The sequence below is a fragment of the Siphateles boraxobius genome, unplaced genomic scaffold (assembly GCF_051911475.1).
Source record: "Siphateles boraxobius isolate OS27281-9 unplaced genomic scaffold, OSU_SipBor_1 7, whole genome shotgun sequence".
Taxonomy (NCBI): Eukaryota; Metazoa; Chordata; class Actinopteri; order Cypriniformes; family Leuciscidae; genus Siphateles; species Siphateles boraxobius.
In genome coordinates this window covers 19,828,605-19,848,865 of record NW_027509197.1, presented here as the reverse complement: position 1 = coordinate 19,848,865, position 20,261 = coordinate 19,828,605, and the positions used below count along the sequence as shown (strand labels likewise).

Below are 20,261 nucleotides of genomic sequence, written 5' to 3'. Positions count from 1 at the left end.
ACTTGTGACATGCACAAAGTCCCATGTTCGAGCAAAGTTTTCATCTCTTCTGAGCTGAATTGAGGCCCATTGTCTGAGATGAGCTTTTCAGGAATCCCATGTGCTGCAAATACTTTTTTCAGTTTCATGATCACTGCAGCAGCTGTGGTGCTCCTGAGCTTTTCCAAATCAAAGTATCGGCTATAGTAATCTACCACCACTATGTAGTCGTCATTATTCCAAGTGAGTAGATCAGTACCGACCATCTGCCATGGCCGGTTTGGTATAGGATAGGAAATGAGTTGTTTGGATTTCTCGATTCCCATGTGGCCTGCATGAATGCGTTTAAGCATCTCTTCTCTCAGCTGCATGGGAATTACAATCTTTTCTCCCTTGAAGACCATGCCGCCCATCTCAGATAACTCGTCCCTATGATTCCAGTATTCTAGAATGGCTGTAGGGCATCGCTTTCTTTCAGCAGGCCATCCTTCTTTGATCACTTTCTTTAGCGTGGACATTTGGACATCTCTTTCAGTTTTTTCTTGAATATTTCTGAGCTTCGCATCACTGACAGGGAGAGCGCTGAGTACGGTATGCACTTGCACATCCATCTCCTCACTAAGGCTGTGATCGGCGCTGGGCAACGATTTCCTTGACAGCCTGTCGGCCACTGGAATATTTTTCCCAGGAATGTGTACGATGGTGAAATTGTACTTTTGCAGTTGCCAGATCATCCTTTGCAGTCTTGGTGGTGCTGCAGCTAATGGCTTTCTGATGATCGATTCAAGGGGTTTATGATCGGATTCCACTGTTACGTGCCGTCCATAGACATATTGATGAAATCTTTTGCAACGCCAGAGGATGGCCAGGAGCTCTTTCTCTATCTGAGCGTATCTTATCTCTGAGTCTGTGAGTGACTTTGAGGCATATGCAAGTGGTTTACCTTGCTGCAGCAAAACTGCACCTAGTCCATATTTGGAGGCATCCGCTTGCAGTGTGAGGTCTTTGCTTGTGTCGAAAAATGACAACACAGGTCCTGGTTCCCTGGTAATGATGTCTTTCATCCTTTGGAACGCTACGTCATGTTGCTTGTCCCATACGAACTCATGATCCTGCCGCAGTAGCTGTCTCAGAGGTGCATTTATGTCTGAAAGATCAGGTGCAAATTTTGAAAGATAATTGATCATTCCCAGAATTGTTTCTAGTTCAGCACGATTCTTAGGTGGAGACATCTCTTTTACGGCTTCCACTTTGTGAGGGTCCGGTTTGATTGCATCTTTGGAAAGACGGTGGCCAAAGTAGCTGACTTCCGGGACACACACAGTTCTTTTCTCAGGATTAAGGCATACCCCTTTTTCTCTGGACCTTTCCAACAACCTCCTGAGATTATGGTCATGTTCTTCTTTTGTTTTTCCGTAGACCAAGATATCATCCACGATGGCCACAACTCCAGGCAGACCTTCATAAATCTCATCTATTTTCTGTTGAAAGATGTCCTGGGCTGAGACAATGCCGAAGGGTAGGCGACGAAATCGATATCTACCGAATATCGTGTTGAAAGTGGTCAGTTTCGAGGCTTTTTCAGAAAGCTTGATTGCCCAGTAGCCGGATCTAGCATCCATTACACTGAAGTAACGGGCTCCTGTCAGCTTTGGTGTGATGTCATCTAGCGTAGGCATAGGGTAGTGTGGTTGCTTTATAGCCTTATTAAGATCACGTGGATCCAGACAGACTCTCAGCTTACCCGGTTTTGGGCTTTTCGACCACGCACAGGGCATTCACCCAATCTGTCGGCTCTGTCTCTTTCACAATGATATTTTGCTCCTCCATGGAGTCCAGCTCCTCTTTCAGCCGATCTCGCAGGGCGAAAGGAACTCTCCTCGGTGGGTGAATGACGGGCGTGGCTGTTGGGTCCAACTGAATGTTGCTTTCTCCAGGAAATAGACCACTGCCTGTAAACACATCAGTAAATTCATCTACAATCGACTCAGACTCTTTTTCTGGGGAGGATACAGACAGCACCAGCTTAATCATGTCTAAGTCCAAACATGCTTTTAATCCAAGCACGGGTGGTGACTGGGTGTCCACAATGAAGAAGTCTAGTGGCATGGCATTCTCTTTATATTTGCAATGTAGTTGGCTGGTGCCTTTAACTGACAATTGCTGTCCACCGTATCCTGTGAGCTTTTTGTGAGTTTGCTGCATCTTTATTTTTAGTGCAAATTTTTTGAAGTCTCTTTGAGGTATTACATTAACCTGAGCACCCGTGTCCAGTTTGAATTTCAACGGCAAACCGTATTCTCTTATTTCAATCTCCGCAAAAGCTTGCTCTGATGAAGTAAATGTGTTTGCATTTGTGACACAGTCAATAAAGAATTCACTACTCACGTCTGGGTATGCATCTTAATGTTTGTTTTCATTTACACAGTGCACAGATTTCGGTTTTGACTTGCAAACCTTTGCAAAATGGTTATACTTTCCACATTTCGCACACTGCTTTCCCTTTGCTGGGCATGTCTCTCTCCTTTTGTGTTCTTTACCGCAGTATCCACATATTTGGAGGCGTTCTATGTGCACATTGTTGGGTTTTGTGTTTTTCTGAAAGCTCTGACGCGTTTTTGCATGCTTTCCTATAGTGTGCACTTGTTGCGGATGCTCTGCATTTATGCTGCCGGTGGCCATACTTTTCATCTGCGCCTGCGCAATCTCATGCGATCTGGCAGTGTCGATTGCTTTTTCTAATGTTAGTTCAGCACCCTGATTGAGTAATTTCTCCCGAACATGTGGGGAATAAATGCAGAAAACGACACGGTCTCTCACCATCTCATCTGGATTAGTGTAGCCACAATCTTTAACGAGCAGTCTGAGTTCAGTGACGAACTGATCGAATGTTTCCGTGGCGCACTGCGTTTTCTCATTAAACTTGTATCTGGCAAAAATTGGGTTCACCTTTGGTACTACGTAAGCTTCAAATTTGTCGTAGTAAGTTTTGAGCTATTTAGCTTCATCCTCAGTGAGAGTCCATGTGTTATAGATATCCCGTCCTTTCTCTCCAATCCATAAGAGCAGGTAGCAGCATTTCTCCGTCTCCTCCTTGCGGCGAAACGGCCCCGAAAACATCAGTTCAACGTGCTGTTTAAACTTTCTCCATGCATCGGGAAGTTTCTGTGACTCTCAATCCATTCGCGGTGCAGGCACTCCGGCAGCATCCATCTTCGCGATTCACTCTGACACCATGTATTATTTAGTAAAAAAACGACTAGAGTCTCAGATCAGTTTCACATGCGGTATTCTCCTTTTATTCTCCTCCAACTTCTTTTCCCCCACATATTTCACCCACTGCCCCCTAGAGCACATATTCAGGAACTCCCTAACATATATGGGAATTACAAATCGATATTCAAACTTGAATATTACACTCTACACTCACGGCAGCCGCCACCTTTCACTGCATGACGCCGCGTGCGTGAGTGAGTTCAAAACTCGCCAATTGGTAGAAACCCTCTAGCACTGGTAGGTTTAGGATTAGTTGTGGGGGAGGGGCAGTGGCGGTTCTAGACCATTTCAACTGGGCGGGCCAAGCTGGGGCCAGTTGTACTGTTAGAGGGGCCAGTTACATATAGACCTTATTGTTGTCATATTATTTTCTGCACTGCACTGCAGGCATTAACAGGCAAAATACCATGTTTATAATCATTCAACAATGTATTTGCATTTCCTTTATATTTTTACATTTGCATTACATATTCAGTGTTAGTCACAGTAACTGTAATTGACATGATGTCCTTTTTTCTCTTCATGTTGGTGAGAACTATAGAGCAAAAGCAATGGGGACCAAGAAGCTTATAATTCATTTACTGAAAATAACTAACTTGCTAGGTAAACCGTTTACAGGGTTCCTGCACACTTTTTAAAGTGAAATTTAAGGCTTTTTAAGACCTGAGGAAATCAAAACTCATTCCGTACATTAGGGGTGTGGAATATTGACAAAAATATATCTCAATATTTTCAATGTTTTGTTGATAATTAGGTGATATTTTACTGATTGTGTTTTTGTGCTGGTGACATGGCTGGTTTAGGCCTGTTGTTAACAGCAGACTCACAAAGATATTCATATTTTTTAATATTCTATGCAGTGGTCAGTTAACAGCAGGGACCGAAATTAATTTTTTAATTAATTTTTAATTAATTTAATTTGCCACCTTAAATTGATTTCCAGGGGCATTTTCACCTATATATGGACATTCTTTCTAAACTTATTTAGAGTTATGAATCACCTTTTATGTCAAATACTAACATTCAAATTATTCAGTAATTATACTTATTTATACAATAATACTTAATTATACAATAATTATAGAGTACCACTGTTACCAGTCAAATTAATTAATTCAATCAAAATCCATGTTTGCAGTGCAGAGGTGACGCAGAAGCGTCATTAATATATTTACAATCCATTTACAATTGCATAAATAAAGCTATGAGATTTTTTTTTTAAATCGATATTTAAACTTGAAATGATTTCTAATTTTAACGTTTTATTTAAAGGGTACTTTAAATATGAAACTAAAACCGCCAGTAGGCGGCGGAAAGTCACAGAAGTGAGTTGAGGGATTCATTCATTCAACCGATTTGTTCAAACGGCTGATTCATTCGGAAAGGAGCAAGTGATTCCTTCAAAACGCAGATTTCAATAAATCATATCGCTATCTGTTGAAAGACTCTGCTACAGTTTCGTTTTGAAATTGTAGTCGGCGAAATAAAGGGAAAATATTGTGTCTGAAAAGTAACTCATGTTAACTTATTGTTAATTTAACTGTTGGAGAACATCAATATCACAGTTGCAATTGTGCACGGGAAAACAGCACTCTTGCTGATTTGATATTCCGATATGAACATAATATGATATAGCCTAAATATAAGACATAACTAATTTGGGGGCATATAGCCTACCTATGAACCGCACACAGCAGTGAAAGAATGATAGACAAATGCGATGCCAGCTCACAGTGCCTCGTACATAGTTAAAACAATAATTGCAATATTTTAATAGACAATACACATTGCACACCCCATACGCACATAAAGAATGAACTTGCAACTGACCAGCTTTCTCCTCTCCTCTCTCACGTGCAGGAGACAGACGTTATTCTGCCGCGATTCCCGCGAATGTGATGCAAATTGTCACGTGAACAAGCAAATCCACAAAGATAGAATAATAAAAAATAATATGCACACAACGATAAAAAAGATAGCAAAAAACAGTTTTGTAAAAATTATTTAACACTCCACATTTAGGGAGGCCAAGCTTTTTGTCACAGGGGCACGGGCCCCCTGGCCCCCAGTCTAGAACCGCCACTGGGGAGGGGTTAGGATTAGGCAATCAGGTACTGACTTTAATGAGGAGGGTAATAATTTGGCAGAGGGTCGAAATTCTGCACAACACCACGACTTCAGAGAGAGAGAGAGAGAGAGAGAGAGAGAGAGAGAGAGAGAGAGAGAGAGAGAGAGAGAGAGAGAGAGAGAGAGAGAGAGAGAGAGAGAGAGAGAGAGAGATTTAGCAGGATATGGACTTCAGATACAGCAGTGAGCACTTGTCAGAAAGAGGTATTGATTCCTTCGTTAATGAATAACTACACAAGAACCAATGAGTAACACAATATTAACAATCTAGTAACTATTATTAACTAACAAGAAACTCTGATTAACGAACTAGTATGTAATAGCGCACAGATGAAAGTGGTAGTTCACTATTAACTAATCAATAACTACTATTTTTTTATGCTTCCCAGAGAACTACTGAAAAAGTTTATTAACAATCTAGTAACTACTATTAACTAAAAAGAAACTCTGATTAACAAATTAGGAAGTAATAGTGCACAGACGAAAGTCATACTTCATACTTTTATGGCAACTACTAATTATTTGGATCCGTATTCTAAAGAAGATCCCTGGAACTAACTAGTAATGACTCAAGTGTTACTACATGATCTAGTCATGATTTGTGCAACCAAACACAGAAGTAATTTCAAGCGTTTGAGATTTTTGGTGAACTTTAGTATACTTTTAGAAAAATTCTTCAGAAGTATAGTAACACTTGAGTCATTACTAGTTAGTTACCATGATCTTCACTTTAGAATACGAATCCAAATAATTAGTAATTCCCATAGAACTATGTAGTAACACTTGAGTCATTACTAGTTTGTTCCCATGATTCTTACAGTAGTTACTAATCAAAAGCCAATAAAGTGTTGAATCTTCTCACTCACAAGACACACACACACACACACACACACACACACACACACACACACACACACACACACACACACATATATATATATATATATATATATATATATGCTAGGAGACATACATAAAAACAATTTTTTTTGTGAGGTAAGTTAAATAATAAATTCAATCTATATGGTACTTGGATGACTGATGACTCAATATGTTCCAGTCGTCACCGTGACTCTAGTGATTCAATGCCAGTCCAAAGGAATGCCAGAAAACTGGCCACAGGACAAGTAAGGTCCCGAGTCCCGACAACTGCATTTAAAAATCCATTTCTTTAAAATTATTCAGTTGATAAATAGACAGCATAGGCCAATTATTAACAGCTTACATATTGATAATTTAAACAACCTTGTGTATTCGTGTACGGTAGGTTCAAATGTTAATGTAGTGCTAGTCATTTATCCTGCATTGGTTATTGATTAGTTTTGTATGAATTATGAAAATTTTCAGTAGTTCTCTGGGAAGCATAAAAGAATATAGTAGTTATTGAAGTACCACTTTCATCTGTGCACTATTACTTCCTAATTCGTTAATCAGAGTTTCTTTTTAGTTAATTTTAGTTACTAGATTGTTAATACACTTTTCAGTAGTTCTCTGGGAAGCATAAAAAAAATAGTAGTTATTGATTAGTTAATAGTGAACTACCACTTTCATCTGTGCGCTATTACTTACTAGTTCGTTAATCAGAGTTTCTTGTTAGTTAATAATAGTTACTAGATTGTCAATATTGTGTTACTCATTGGTTCTTGTGTAGTTATTCATTAACGAAGGAACCGTATTCTAAAGTGTTACCATTGCATCAATATCAAAATCCCCCTCTGCATAAAGTGTCTTGCTCTGCTACATGTATCACTGAGACCATCATACTGGCAGTTGTGCCTAGTCGCATCACCAGTCACTTCATGCAGTGCAGTTATAGAATTTTAGAATAAAAATAAAATATAATGTAAGTCATAAATCATAGTTCAGTTGAATAATTATCTCACCCTGTTATACTGTTTTAGGCTGCTTTAACATTTTACTAATTTTACGTGGATTCTCTTGACAAAAGGAATAGCAAAATATAATCATACAACCAGATAACAGGTGAATGTAGCCTTAATGTAAACATAGTACAAGTAGTTAGTATAAGTAAACACAATTTATGCTTAAAAGCAGAAGACTGCTTCAAAACACCAGTAAGTGTAAAATATGTGGAGTCCCATTAATGAAGCTGTAGTGCATTTTCATCTGCTTTAACCAATCTCTTATCTACTACGTTCTTATTAAAGAATTATAGCCTATGTGTACAAGATCAGTTGAGAAACAGACAAACCACACACTGTTATTGGCTAAATATTGTATTTATTGTTTAATTTCATTATTTTAATTTCTGGTTCTTCCATCATGTGTGCCCTTACAATGAAAAACATCCTGCTGTAACATCCTGTAAATGTGGAGGATAGATATCCATATGTCATCATCTTTCTTCTCCATTGGCTACAATAACTTAAGAGCGGCCTCTGGCTGTGGATTGTGTTTTATGGATTTCCGAGGCAGGGGAATGTGCGCCAGCAGACCAACATGTACATTTACTAATTCATATTAAAGATAAAATCTTGTTAAACATGCCTAGTTTACTTTATTTCAGCTGTAAATGTAGCAGAGTGGCCACTGGTACTTTAAAAAAAAAACCCAGCTCAACTCATATGACTACAGCCAACACAACCTACTGTGAAGCCAGTGTGATTAAATAATGAAGTATCTATGCAGTGTGTGTGTGAGAGTGTGTACATGTTGTTCTATCCTGGTGGGGACTTAAACCTGAAAGCACACAGACTCAAGGGGACTTGTGTCACTGTGGGGACCTAAATTGAGGTAAACAAGCTTCTAAATCATACAAAATGTGTTTTTTTGGAAATGTAAAAATGCAGAAAGTTTTGTGATGGGTAGGTTTAGGGGTAGGGTTAGTGTAAGAAGACAGAATGTGTGTGTGTGTGTGTGTGTGTGTGTGTGTGTGTGTGTGTGTGTGTGTGTGTGTGTGTGTGTGTGTGTGTGTGTGTGTGTCTGTTTTTGTATGCGCTCGCACTCGCGCGTGTGTGTGTTGTGTCCTGGTTTTCCATACATTGCAGGGAAATGTCTCCACGTGGATAATATTATTAGCAGTATATGTTTTATAAAAACAAAGATAATGACAGCACCTTTCAGCCTGTCAACCTCCATGAAAACATGACATCTCAAACATACAGTAGTATTAAATTAAATGTTAAAATGTTTTTTTGTGCTTGACAAACTTGTTTTGCTGTCGCACCCGCGTCTCGCACATGAAACAGCATTCTAATAATGCTGCGCTCATGTTAAAAGAAGTCCAACTTTGGTCTTATTACCTTGTGTTATTTCCCCTTCCACTGCAACTGATGCATCCTTTATGAACAGCTCTTAGCACTAGCGATGTGTTTGACGCTACAGTCCTTCATTGAGCCAGTCTCTGGCTCGGCAGATGTGACGTGAACAGTCTCTGGCTTGGCAGACCAAGGTTATTTTCATAAATGAAAACTGAAACTAAGACAAACTATTGGTCAAAAAACATTTTCGTAAACTGAAATAAAAGGATAGCGGTTAATCGCCTCAACAACTTCACGCGTATGAAACAGCCACAGGTCAGATTTTTTCGCCAAAGTGAAGAGCTTAATAACGAAAACTATAATTTATTTTTGCTAATTATTATTTTATTCCAGTTAGTTTTTCAGTAACTGTTGTTAGTTTCGTTTAGTTTTAGTTTTTCATTTATTATGAATCTTTAATTTTATTTCAGTTTACGAAAATGTTTTTTGACCAATAGTTTGTCTTAGTTTCAGTTTTCATTTATGAAAATAACCTTGGTCTGCCGAGCCAGAGACTGTTCACGTCACGTCTGCCGAGCCAGAGACTGTTCAAGTCACGTCTGCCGAGCCAGTGACTGTTCATGTCACGTCTGCCGAGCCAGTCTCTCCGGACAAGATAACCTGTGCCGGTGACTGTTCCTGAGCCGGTGTCTGAGCCAGGGTCTGTTCCGGCCCATAACCCCATAGCTGCCCCCGAGAAAATTTTGTAGGTCAGTAGGACATTACAGTAGGTCCCCTGATGGGACCATGGAGGCCGCGCCACCTTGGCCACCTGAACTGTCTGATCAACCCTGGCCACCTGAACTGTCTGGTCCACCTTGGCCACTTGAACTGTCTGATCCACCTTGGCCACCTGAACTGTCTGATCAACCTTGGCCACCTGGACTGTCTGACCAACCTTGGCCACCTGAACAGTCTGATCCACCTTGGTCCCCTGAACTGTCTCCTCCACCTTGGTCCCCTGAACTGTCTGGTCCACCTTGGTCCCCTGAATTGTCTGGTGCACCTTGGTCCCCTGAACTGTCTAGTCCACCCTGGCCACCTGAACTGTCTGATCCACCTTGGTCCCGTTTGCACGGCCTGATTCGCCCTGGCTGTCTGCACTGCCTGCTCCTCCCTGGTCGCCTGCACGGCCTGCTCCGCCCTGGTCACTTGCACGGCCTGCTCCGCCCTGATCGCCTGCTCCACCATGGTCGCCTGCACAACCTGCTCCGCCCACGCTCCGCAGTCCAGGTCCGCACACGCTCCACGACCCAGGTTCGCCCACGCTCCACGACCCAGATCCGCCATTGCAATGTCTGCTGCATTATTACAATATTACAATATATTGAATAATACATAAGGAATTACCGCTTTTCATATATTGAAAAATATGTGACGATATACAGTATTTACTAATATATCATAACGTATGTAAATCTATGTGCAGATATATTTAGTCATGCATTATAAACACATATAGAGATATACATAATGTAATATATTTCTTGCATTATATAATTATTTGCATTATACATGTTCAATATTTTAATAAAGCTAGCTAATAAAAGCACAAGCACACCTGCATGCATGTACTAAAGTATTTAACAGAAATAATATCATTGTGCTGAGGAGAGCACAGTCATTACTTATGGTACATATTTAGTATTATGATAAAAAAATACCAAATTATGGTAATTTTAACCTTAAATGTATCTGGCCAATCGTCAATTGAACCACAGGCTCTACTCTTCTGAGCAATGGTAACCCCAAAAACCTTTTAAAATCCAAAATGATAGAACATTTAACACTAAGATCTCCCCCCTATATTAATATTGAGCAAAACACTCAAAATAACAATTAATTTTAACAATTGCTCTCCTTTAACAATCAGAAGCAAAGCATGCTGGGAACTGGAAATCTGTTGTAACTCATTCTGTGAATGTGTGTGTGTAATAATAATATTAATTTGTTACATTTATATAGTGCCTTTTCTTGGTACTCAAAGTGCTTTACATGGAAGGGGGAATCTCCTCAACCAGTACCAATGTGCAACATCCACCTGGATGATGTGACGGCACGTCACGGCAGCCATATTGTGCCAGAACGCCCACCACACACCAGCTTACTGGTGGAGACGAGAAGCCAATCAGTATATGGGGATGATTAGGAGGCCATGATGGACAGAGGCCAAGGGGCAAATTTGCCCAAGATGCCGGGGGTACATCCCTACTCTTTTTCGAACTCTTTTTAATGACCACAGAGAGTCAGGACCTCGATTTAACGTCTCATATGAAGGACAGTGCTTTTTGACAGAATAGTGTCCCATTCACTATACTGAGAACCCACACAGACCACAGGATCCCCTTCTGGCCTCACTAATTTTTCCACTGTATGGTACAGTAGGGCACGGTTCGGTTCGGTACGGCACGCTTTGGTGCTTTTCCACTGCATGGTATCACTGTAAACCCGAACGTTCAAATTTATTAAATAGATTAAGTAGCGTATACTCAAAGTTTTAGAAAAAGCTCTACTAACTTAATTATTTTAAGTTGGTGTAACACGGTCTTCCATTTTGAGTAAATTTAACTAATATTTTTTTATTAAATTGAACTTTTTTGTGAATAAGTAAGCAAAACTTAAAAACATAAATTAAATACAACTTAACACAATTAAGTAATTACATGCTACAAATGATAAAGTCCTGTTATTTTTATTGTTTTAGATAGGGAGGTTTTAAAAATAAACTTAATTTATATAAAATACAATAATAAAATACAATATTTATATAAAATACAATAAAATCTCAAAGTGCTTAACCAAATAAGTAAAATCGATCATAACAAATATATAACAACCATATACTATTAAAACAATTTGATTGGGGCAAACTGAAATGCATTAGATATTAGTGGAAGACAAAATGTATTTATTTATTGTATTTTTATTGTCATCAGTTTAATGTAGCCTATATATTTTTTATTTAAGTGTTGAGCAGCTCCAGGGATCATTTTTCATTCCGAGTTAATCTGATTCAACATCCGAAGCAGAAGGCGGCGCTAATGCATTGCACATACTACGCTGATTGCTATCCTAACCGCTCTGTGCAAACCCCCCACCCCCCAAAAAAAACAGAAGAACATTTTGCACGCGGGTGGCGGGAAGCAACCAACGACAGAAGGCCTGCAGAAAGTTACTACCTACGCGGCAGCATCATTGGACTTACTGTAAGTTTTTAGTGTTAATATTTATTCAGTTTGACTTTTTTATGCATTTGTTGATGTGTTTGTCTCAGAGAGCGTATTCACTGGCTCATCACGGTAGTCTTATCTAGACGGATAGATCTAGGAATGCGGCATCACCGAACGCGAATAGAGCGTCAAATACGCGTCTAGTTAGACGCTTGAACATTCGCTCGAGTTCAAATTTTTCAACTTGCGCGGAAGACTTTCACCCGCGCAAGTTGAAAAATTTGAACTCGAGCGAATTGGGCGCGAATGATGCGTCTATTCGAGTCTTTGCATTGACTTTGTATTTAATTTACTCGCGCAAATAATTAAATTCGCGTTCGGTGTGAGAATTAGACGTTAGTTGAACCACTGCAGACACCTCGTATGCGATATTTAGATTTTTTTTGTTGATGGAAACTTTCAATAGTTCACCGCTAAGGTCCATTATCATAATAAAAGAGCATGAACGTGCATTATAGGGCGTATTTAAGCTCAAACTACAGTTACTACACTGACTCAGCAAGTCCGAGTTCTCTGTAGCTTCTAGGGACGTTAACAGAACACCAGTCAACTGCCCAGGGCCGCCATCTTGTGCTGCGTCGGTTTTAAAGTCCCCGTGAACCGGAAGTTGCAAACGACTTTTCTCCAGTGTTGTGACGTATTTCCGAGAGAAACGGAATACTAAATGAGGCAAAATAGTGTGCGTGGCTTTTTTTCCAACTAGCACCTGATTGGATCTAGAAAAGTAGGTGTTTCATTCAAACACACAGGCAGCCTGTGTACTGTCAGTTGGAGGGGCGTCGTTACGGATGTTAAGCAGACACCCAAACCGTCAAACCTACGTCATCAGGGAAGGTCCTCCAATGCAGAGGGGAGGGGAAATTTCAGATTTTGATTAAAGACAAAAAATTTTTTTGTGTGGATTGACTTGCATGGATTAATTGTTCACCACAAAACGATCAATTTAGGCAAACAAAGTAAGTATGGTCAATTTTGAATTCATGGGGACTTTAAAACAAATGACCTTGCAGGAGACAAGCTGCTTTTCATAACAAATATTAATAAACTAAAAACTCTTACCAGTAAGGCTTTAGTTTGTAGAAATTGCATTATTGTTAATTATCCATGCAGTACATTTCCAGTGCTGCTACTTTAATGTTAATTTAGCTTGATGCCTTTAGTAGCTAGACACTTTGGTGATCAAATGAAAAGATCATTAACAGGGAAAATATAAAAATTGAAGTATTTATAATGTGATACTCTTTGAATGCTTTTAATTGTCCAGTTTCAGATCAGTTCATGCATCTCTGTTCCAGTTTCAGGAAGTTAATACAGAGTTAAGAAAACTGGAGACGTGATAAAGATACCAGGTAATCCAATGAATGTGAATTATTCTATCAATCACCCCTCTCACCCTCCTCCCCCCTTACCCCTCTAAAAACCAATAACTTAAATTATTTTTTTTCTCAGACAATGTTTTAGTGTGGTTACCTTAAATAAGACGCACTCCCACATATTCGACTTGCCTGTTTGAACAAAATAAAGCTTTTTGCTGTATTTAAGTCAACAATTCATGAAAGTGTTTTGTTCATAAATACCATCTTCCTAATTGATATTTAACCTTTGACCCTGTCTAGATCATATTTTACTTAACTTTGTATAATTTGCTTGCAAAAAAGAAATGATTGGTCTAAAAATGAGTCCAAAAATTAATTCAAGATTTGTCTTAAAAACATGTAAAAAACTAATAAGTTTACTTATGCTGTTTTACATCTATAGACATTATATAAAACAAATTGTTTGAAAACATGTTGTCATTTTAAAGCAGTGTTAGCTGTATTCCATATATCATGTTTTGGTAAGATAATAGTATTGTAGTTATATTTATTAAGTAGAAGCAATTCTGTTTTAATTTTAGTTGGTGGTCTAAACTTTGTCATTTTTTTCTTCACCTATTAGGTTGCTGGTTCCAAAATGACCTGGACGTGTAAGTTGTACGCAGCTTCTTTCACCTCCAGAATACAGTTATTTAGACACTACAGGCTGCAGCACAGCCACTATTCCAGAATCAGCCCTCTTCAATGCTTATACACTTTTCCGAAGGAAAGGATCCTTCAAGCCTTGAGCAGTTGAGGCAGACCATTGTTGAGGAAGTCAAGAAGACTGAGAAGAACCTGCCCCTCATTAGAAAGATGATGGAGACCACATTTCCCCTACGCCGACAGACCATAGTGATGTCCTGCCCACCAGTGAACGAGCTCATGGACCTCTGGCCTGCTCTCAAAATAGAGTCTGAGGTAATATGGTTCAGCTCTCTCTTTTAAAGTTAAAATTGTGATTCTTACTCATTTGGCTGCTATTTTCTGCTTTATAAATGTGCTACATTCTTCAAATTGGAACTATTTTTTTTAAGCAATGATTCTCCTCCTGCTGTTATTTCAATGTAGTTGTATGCAGAGTTCCAGCGGATTACTAATCAGAACCTTCCCAACACATTCTATGCTGAGCTTGACCGCCATCTTCCTCGACTGATGACCTTATTCAGACAAAAGGCATCAAAAACTGGGAAGATATCAGATGCTCTGGCTGAAATTTTTAAAATCCACGATGAACAGGTAAATACATTATTACACATTTCATAGGTTGAACCAGTGGAACATTGAACAGGTTCAATGATTCAAACGAGCTTTGTGAATTTTGCAATTAGTTCAATTTGTGTTTGCCATTTGCCTGATTGCATTAAATATGTGAACAGGTTATTTGTGGACATCTGTTCTGATTGGACTGTTTAAAATCAGCTTTGTTCAGTAAACTCTTCAGTATATAATTCTGTTTTTATCTAAATAGGAAATCCATGACATCCACACCATGCGCACTACTGTTCTCCACGCCCTTCCTGTGTATCTGCGCGAGGACGTTTCTGGATTTTTCAGAACCTGCACAGTGAGTCTCCTTAAGTCACTAACATCTTATGTTTTTCACCTCTAAGAATGAGACCCAGGTCTCCCTTGTAAAAGAGGTATTGGATTTCAATGGGACTTGGTTAAAGAAAGATATATTATGTCAGCTGTTCTTTTCCATGTGTTAGTTTGTGATTAGTGTCTCTTTTCCATCCATTCAGGATGAGTCTGAGCCAGAGCTTGATGGTGTTGCAGTAGGCCTCCTTACTGTCATCAGTGACCATGACACAACAAGTCCAGTTCACTACAACCCTTTGAGAATCTCTGTCATCCTTGAAAATGAGGCCGTGGTCAGCCTCCCCAGAATTGGCGATGCCTTCTTGGTAATCTTTGGACTTATCTATGCACTACACCTAAACTATCCCAAAGCACTGACTAACACTTTTGAATTCACTCAAAAGATTTTGCTTTGTCTGGAAAGTGGTAAACTGTCACCCAGGTTGCAGACCCTCAAGAATGACTTGATGATGTAGAAACCCATCTGAAGGAAGGCTGCAGGGGAAAGCATTATAACAGACTATTTCAAAGTTATCTCCTTTTGTCTAAATAATGCCTAAAAAAGTTACTGCATGTTCAGCCAATAGGCCCAAACTACACAATATGCCTTTGTTCTCATAATGCAAAAGTAACGCTAATGTTTTGTATGTTTTAATGTTTTCCTCAACCATTGTGGCCTGCACAAGTGGACCCACATTTCACTGTGCATTTGATACTGTTGTTCAATGTAAAACAATTTAATTTAAGAGTTTTAAGTGAAATTGTTTTTAAAGGAACACTCCGACTTTTTGGGACTTTAGCCTATTCACCTTATCCCCCAGAGTTAGATAAGTTCATACATACCTTTTTCATCTCCGTGCGTGCTATAAGTCTGTTTGACGCACCCACCGCTAGCCTAGCTTAGCACAAAGACTGGATGTAAATGGTTGCAGCTAGCATACTAATCCAAATAAGTGACAAAATAACGCAAACATTTTCCTATTTACATGTTGTGATTTGTATAGTCACAGAGTGTACAAAAAACAAAGTCACATGAGACACAGACATATTTTAACAGTATAAATACTGGGAACTATATTCTCTGAAGGCGAAGCACTGCTACTTGGGCGGAGTGATAACCGCAGCACCTGAGACGCGCTCTCTGCTCCTCACCACAGCACGTCTCAGGTGCTGCGGTTATCACTCCGCATATAATGACCCAAGTGGAAGCCCAGATACCTTACTGAGCCCAGCCTTTCCAGCCTTACTGAGCCCAGCCTTTCTCAGCGTCTTCAGGACAGCACGCAAATGCTGCATATGACGCTGCCAGTCGTTACTATAGATTATGATATCATCCAGGTGCGGGTTAACTGCCACCTCCACACTATGCTTTTCTCCCCTAAATTGGATTTCCACAGGCATTATAGGATAACTCACCACCACCCCGTGCACACACCGTACCTTAACCATGCGGCTGTTATTCAATGCCCCAGGTTGAATCAGCACACCGCACAGCTGACACGGGCTCCTCTCTCGTTACAGATTTCGCAAAACCACGCCCCCCTTGCCAGAGGGTCTGTTGTCCTCGCGAAGGTCAGTGAGTTTGCGGGCCTACTCGCGACCCGCTACCGCACGATCGAACACCCGTCTTATCTCTTCCTCGAGTGCATGGAACCAAGGAACAGCAGGGATGTTGGTTCTCCCACACCGCCGTTCCCCACAGAGCCGCCGGACAGCGGGGTCATTACCAATGCCACATTGGACTGCTCAGAAGCAAAGGTTAATGGTTGGAGAGAGAAAAATATTTAACATTTCGTTAAGAATGTTCTACAGAGGTTTGGCTCACCGGAATACCTCTCTGGCGTGGGAATGCGCGGCTCATGCTGGTTGACGATGTTTGTGGGGAATGGGCAGCGGGGGTGGCGCAGTGGGTGATCTCGGTTGTTGTATCTGGGTGGTGAGCTCGGACACCTGCATTACCCGAGCCTGTACTGCCCGACCAGCGACTATCTGTTCCTCCTGACGAACCATACGGACACTGTTGTTAGAAAGAAACTCCTGTAGATCGGATGATCTCGCTGAATCCCTAATTGGTCAGATCGTTCTGTCAGCGTCTGTAACTTAAAGCAGCACTAAATAAGAATTTTTACCTTAAAAAAAATATTTCCAAAATCGTTTCAGTGGTTCATCAAGTCGTGACATGGTGAAATGCACTTATGCCACAGCTTTGCGGTCTTTTATCTGATATATCCACGCTATTTAAGATTGCCAGATCGGTTTGCGTTTCTGTAGTTCTAATGAGACATAAGAAAACTACTAAATTGACTTGCTTTACGGCAAGCGTTACAATTGGTAACTTGGTAACACAGGGACGCAATGGGCAGAAGAAGTCCGGGCAGATCCAGTCAGGTACTCCAGAGACACGGGAAACAAGAAGCAGAACAAACCAGGAAACGGAGAACCAGAGAAGCACAGAACAAACTCCCGAAGAGATCCTAGGATGGCCTGAAATGATCTGACAAAGACAGGGCGAAATCACAGACAATAAATATGACGCTACATGAGCAACTGCCGGCGCTGATTAGCTCATCAGCAGTGATAACAAGCCACGCCCACACACATATACGCATATACATACAGAGCGAGGGTGAGACTGCGAACTCATGAACCATGACACACACACACACACACACACACACACACACACACACACACACACACACACACACACACACACACACACACACACACACACACACACACACACACACATAAATGTGTATGTGTGTGTACTGTGTATATAGCTAGTATGTGTATGTTGTGACTGAGTGAAATAAGTTAATGAAGAAAGATTTATGTGGACAAGTTTGTGAATTGAATCTGGTTGTCCATAAGATTTTTTACTAATTAGTGCGTGCTGTAAACTGCATGACATCTGTTGATTTATAATATATTAAGCCTAATACATAATATATATTAGTTTAGTATTTTATCAGCTGTAGGAGGACTATGCCTCCGGTACATTATGAGTGACATGATTTTATTTTAAAGACAAACTGTTTCTTTAGTTCATTATTATGTTGTACAATTCCCGTACATGTATGTCAAAGGTAGCAAATTCATTCACGTGACATTCCTTGTGGAAAAAGCCTGGCCTCACACAAAAGCACTGAACAATGCCATTGGCGTTTTGACAGTATGAAGACTCTTGCAAATCTGTAACAACAGCGTCCAGCATCTTTGCCATGTCTGTGTAGCGTGATAGTGCCCCAACAATTTCCATTCTCATTGTTGAGAATTATAGCAGCACTATACTATTACCATTGTATACTCCATCTTGATCAGATTTATTTCCTTTCATGATCCAACCTAAAAAACGAGTCTGTTCCCTGTAGTGTTTGTTGTATTCCTGCCTGAAGAGGGCGATGTTGTACCTTAAAAATCGCACACTCTCACTCTCTCATACAGCACGCTTCCTCTTTCTGCTTTTCCACTGTTTTTCCCTGACATTGATGACCAAATGGCTGTGAGCAGGCACAGTAGGGTATTGTTTTGTACAAGACACAGTTTTGCGGATAACAGTGAGATTATGTTTGCCATCTGAAGCAGGTTTTCTGTTAAATGGTGGCTCCAGGCTGAAAATTAGTGGAAAAGCTTCAGAGACTGTCATTCCATTTTCTTTCGTTGCATCACCTTTTTGAGTTTGAAGTCTCTTTAGCAACATCTTAATGCGATAAAATCTTATAAAATCTTCAGCAAAAAAGCAGAGTGCAAGCACTTAAATTATTGTCAAGCCTCTAGATTACTCATTAAAGATCAGAATGCAGCAGTGCCAAGCAGGGCATCTGTCATTATCTTCACCAGCTTCTACTCCAACACAGAGCAGCAGGTACATGAACCCAGCAGAGATCTGAGGAACCATATGTGCGCGTGTGTGAAAGATAGATGGCTGGGGGGGGGGGGGGGGGATATATGAGGGGATCGTGTGACTCGACCTGCGCATGCGATCTGTGTTTGTGTTTGGAGCTCCGTCGAATTGATTCATTAATCCCTGATTTTCTTCTTTACCACTCATTTATAAACAAGCACTTTCTATTTTTATATCATGTGAACTTATCCTCGACACTATTCCTTATAAAAAACAATCGGATTGCTTTGATATCGCTACTTAGATCCAACTTTCCGAATCTCGGCTACTAGCCTTTAGCCCGCTAGCATTTCACGCGTGACCTCGCGCCTATCGACCCTCTCATTTTACACCCGTTTCACTGAAAGGATACGGGTTATATCCATCATTTCAGTCCTAAATTAGTAGTGACATTGGTAGTAGCACTACTAATTTACTGTTCATCTGTTATAATGGCGAACATATCGGATGTGTGTCTAACGTTACCTCTGAGTGCAGGTGAGGACACATTCGAGCTGTTTTCGGTACGATTGGAGCTGGAGTCGGTGGAGAAGCAGTTCCGTGTTCTGCTGGTGAAGCAAGCCGAGCTGCGAGATCGGCGATCAGCGCTTGAAACATCACGCGCCGATGCTCACAAGTCAGTGGTTAGTAACTTTTTGACCCCGACTTTGTCTACTCCGTGCGTTTCTCTGCCCAGGAGGACTCGATCATCTCTGCCTTCACTCGCTCCGGCACCGAGGCAACACCATGGACCCTGGGTGATCCCACAGCGGAAGACACGAGCCAGGACCAGACCAAGGACTTCCCCGCCCCTCCCGGTCTTCGAGATCTCCACCCGGAACCGCTTCTCCCCTCCTCGCGAGCCGGAACGTGACGCCGCCGTGATCATCGGCACTTCCATGGTCCGTCATGTCCGTGCTACCTCAGGTAAGCGTAAGGTGCGCACTCGCTGCTTTCCTGGTGCTCGTGTTCTTGATGTCGCTGCACAGATTCCCGAGATCCTGAACGGTGACGAGCGCGTCGGAGCTGTGGTGCTACACGCGGGGACGAACGACATCAGGCTGCGGCAGACGGAGGTTCTGAAGAAGGACTACAGAAGCCTGATTGAGACGGTTCGCAGCACATCGCCTGAAGCAACGATCATCGTGTCTGGACCGCTTCCCACGTACCGACTAGGACAAGAAAGGTTCAGTAGATTATTTGCTCTAAATGAATGGTTAATGTCATGGTGTAATGAAAAGAAACTGCTCTTTGTAAATAATTGGAATCTGTTCTGGGAGCGACCTAGGCTCTACCGTGCTGATGGCCTGCACCCCAGCAGAATCGGAGCGGCTGTTCTGTCGGACAACATCTCCAAGACGTTACACACCATATGACTAGTAAGTCAAAGTCCAAATCACAGTCTTTGCTGTCCCAACTTAATTGATATAATTAGTGTAGAACATTATATACAAACTGTGTCTATTCCTCGCTTAGTGAGGCCAAACAATAAATCTAGTGTAGGATCTAGCAAAAATCTTATTGCAATTAAACCAGAAAATCTAAATATCAGTGAACAAAAACAATT

At 40.8% G+C, this 20,261-nt stretch overlaps 1 protein-coding gene across 1 annotated transcript; it reads left to right on the top strand.

Moving 5' to 3' along the window:
• Positions 1 to 13,932: 13,932 nt before the first annotated feature.
• Positions 13,933 to 15,494, top strand: LOC143723642 (sterile alpha motif domain-containing protein 3-like). Its single transcript, XM_077216311.1, has 4 exons — positions 13,933 to 14,148; positions 14,299 to 14,466; positions 14,699 to 14,794; positions 14,973 to 15,494. The coding sequence occupies exons 1-4, from the start codon at positions 13,933 to 13,935 to the stop codon at positions 15,282 to 15,284; spliced, it is 792 nt and encodes a 263-aa protein (XP_077072426.1). The 3' UTR covers positions 15,285 to 15,494.
• The last annotated feature ends 4,767 nt before the right edge of the window (positions 15,495 to 20,261 follow it).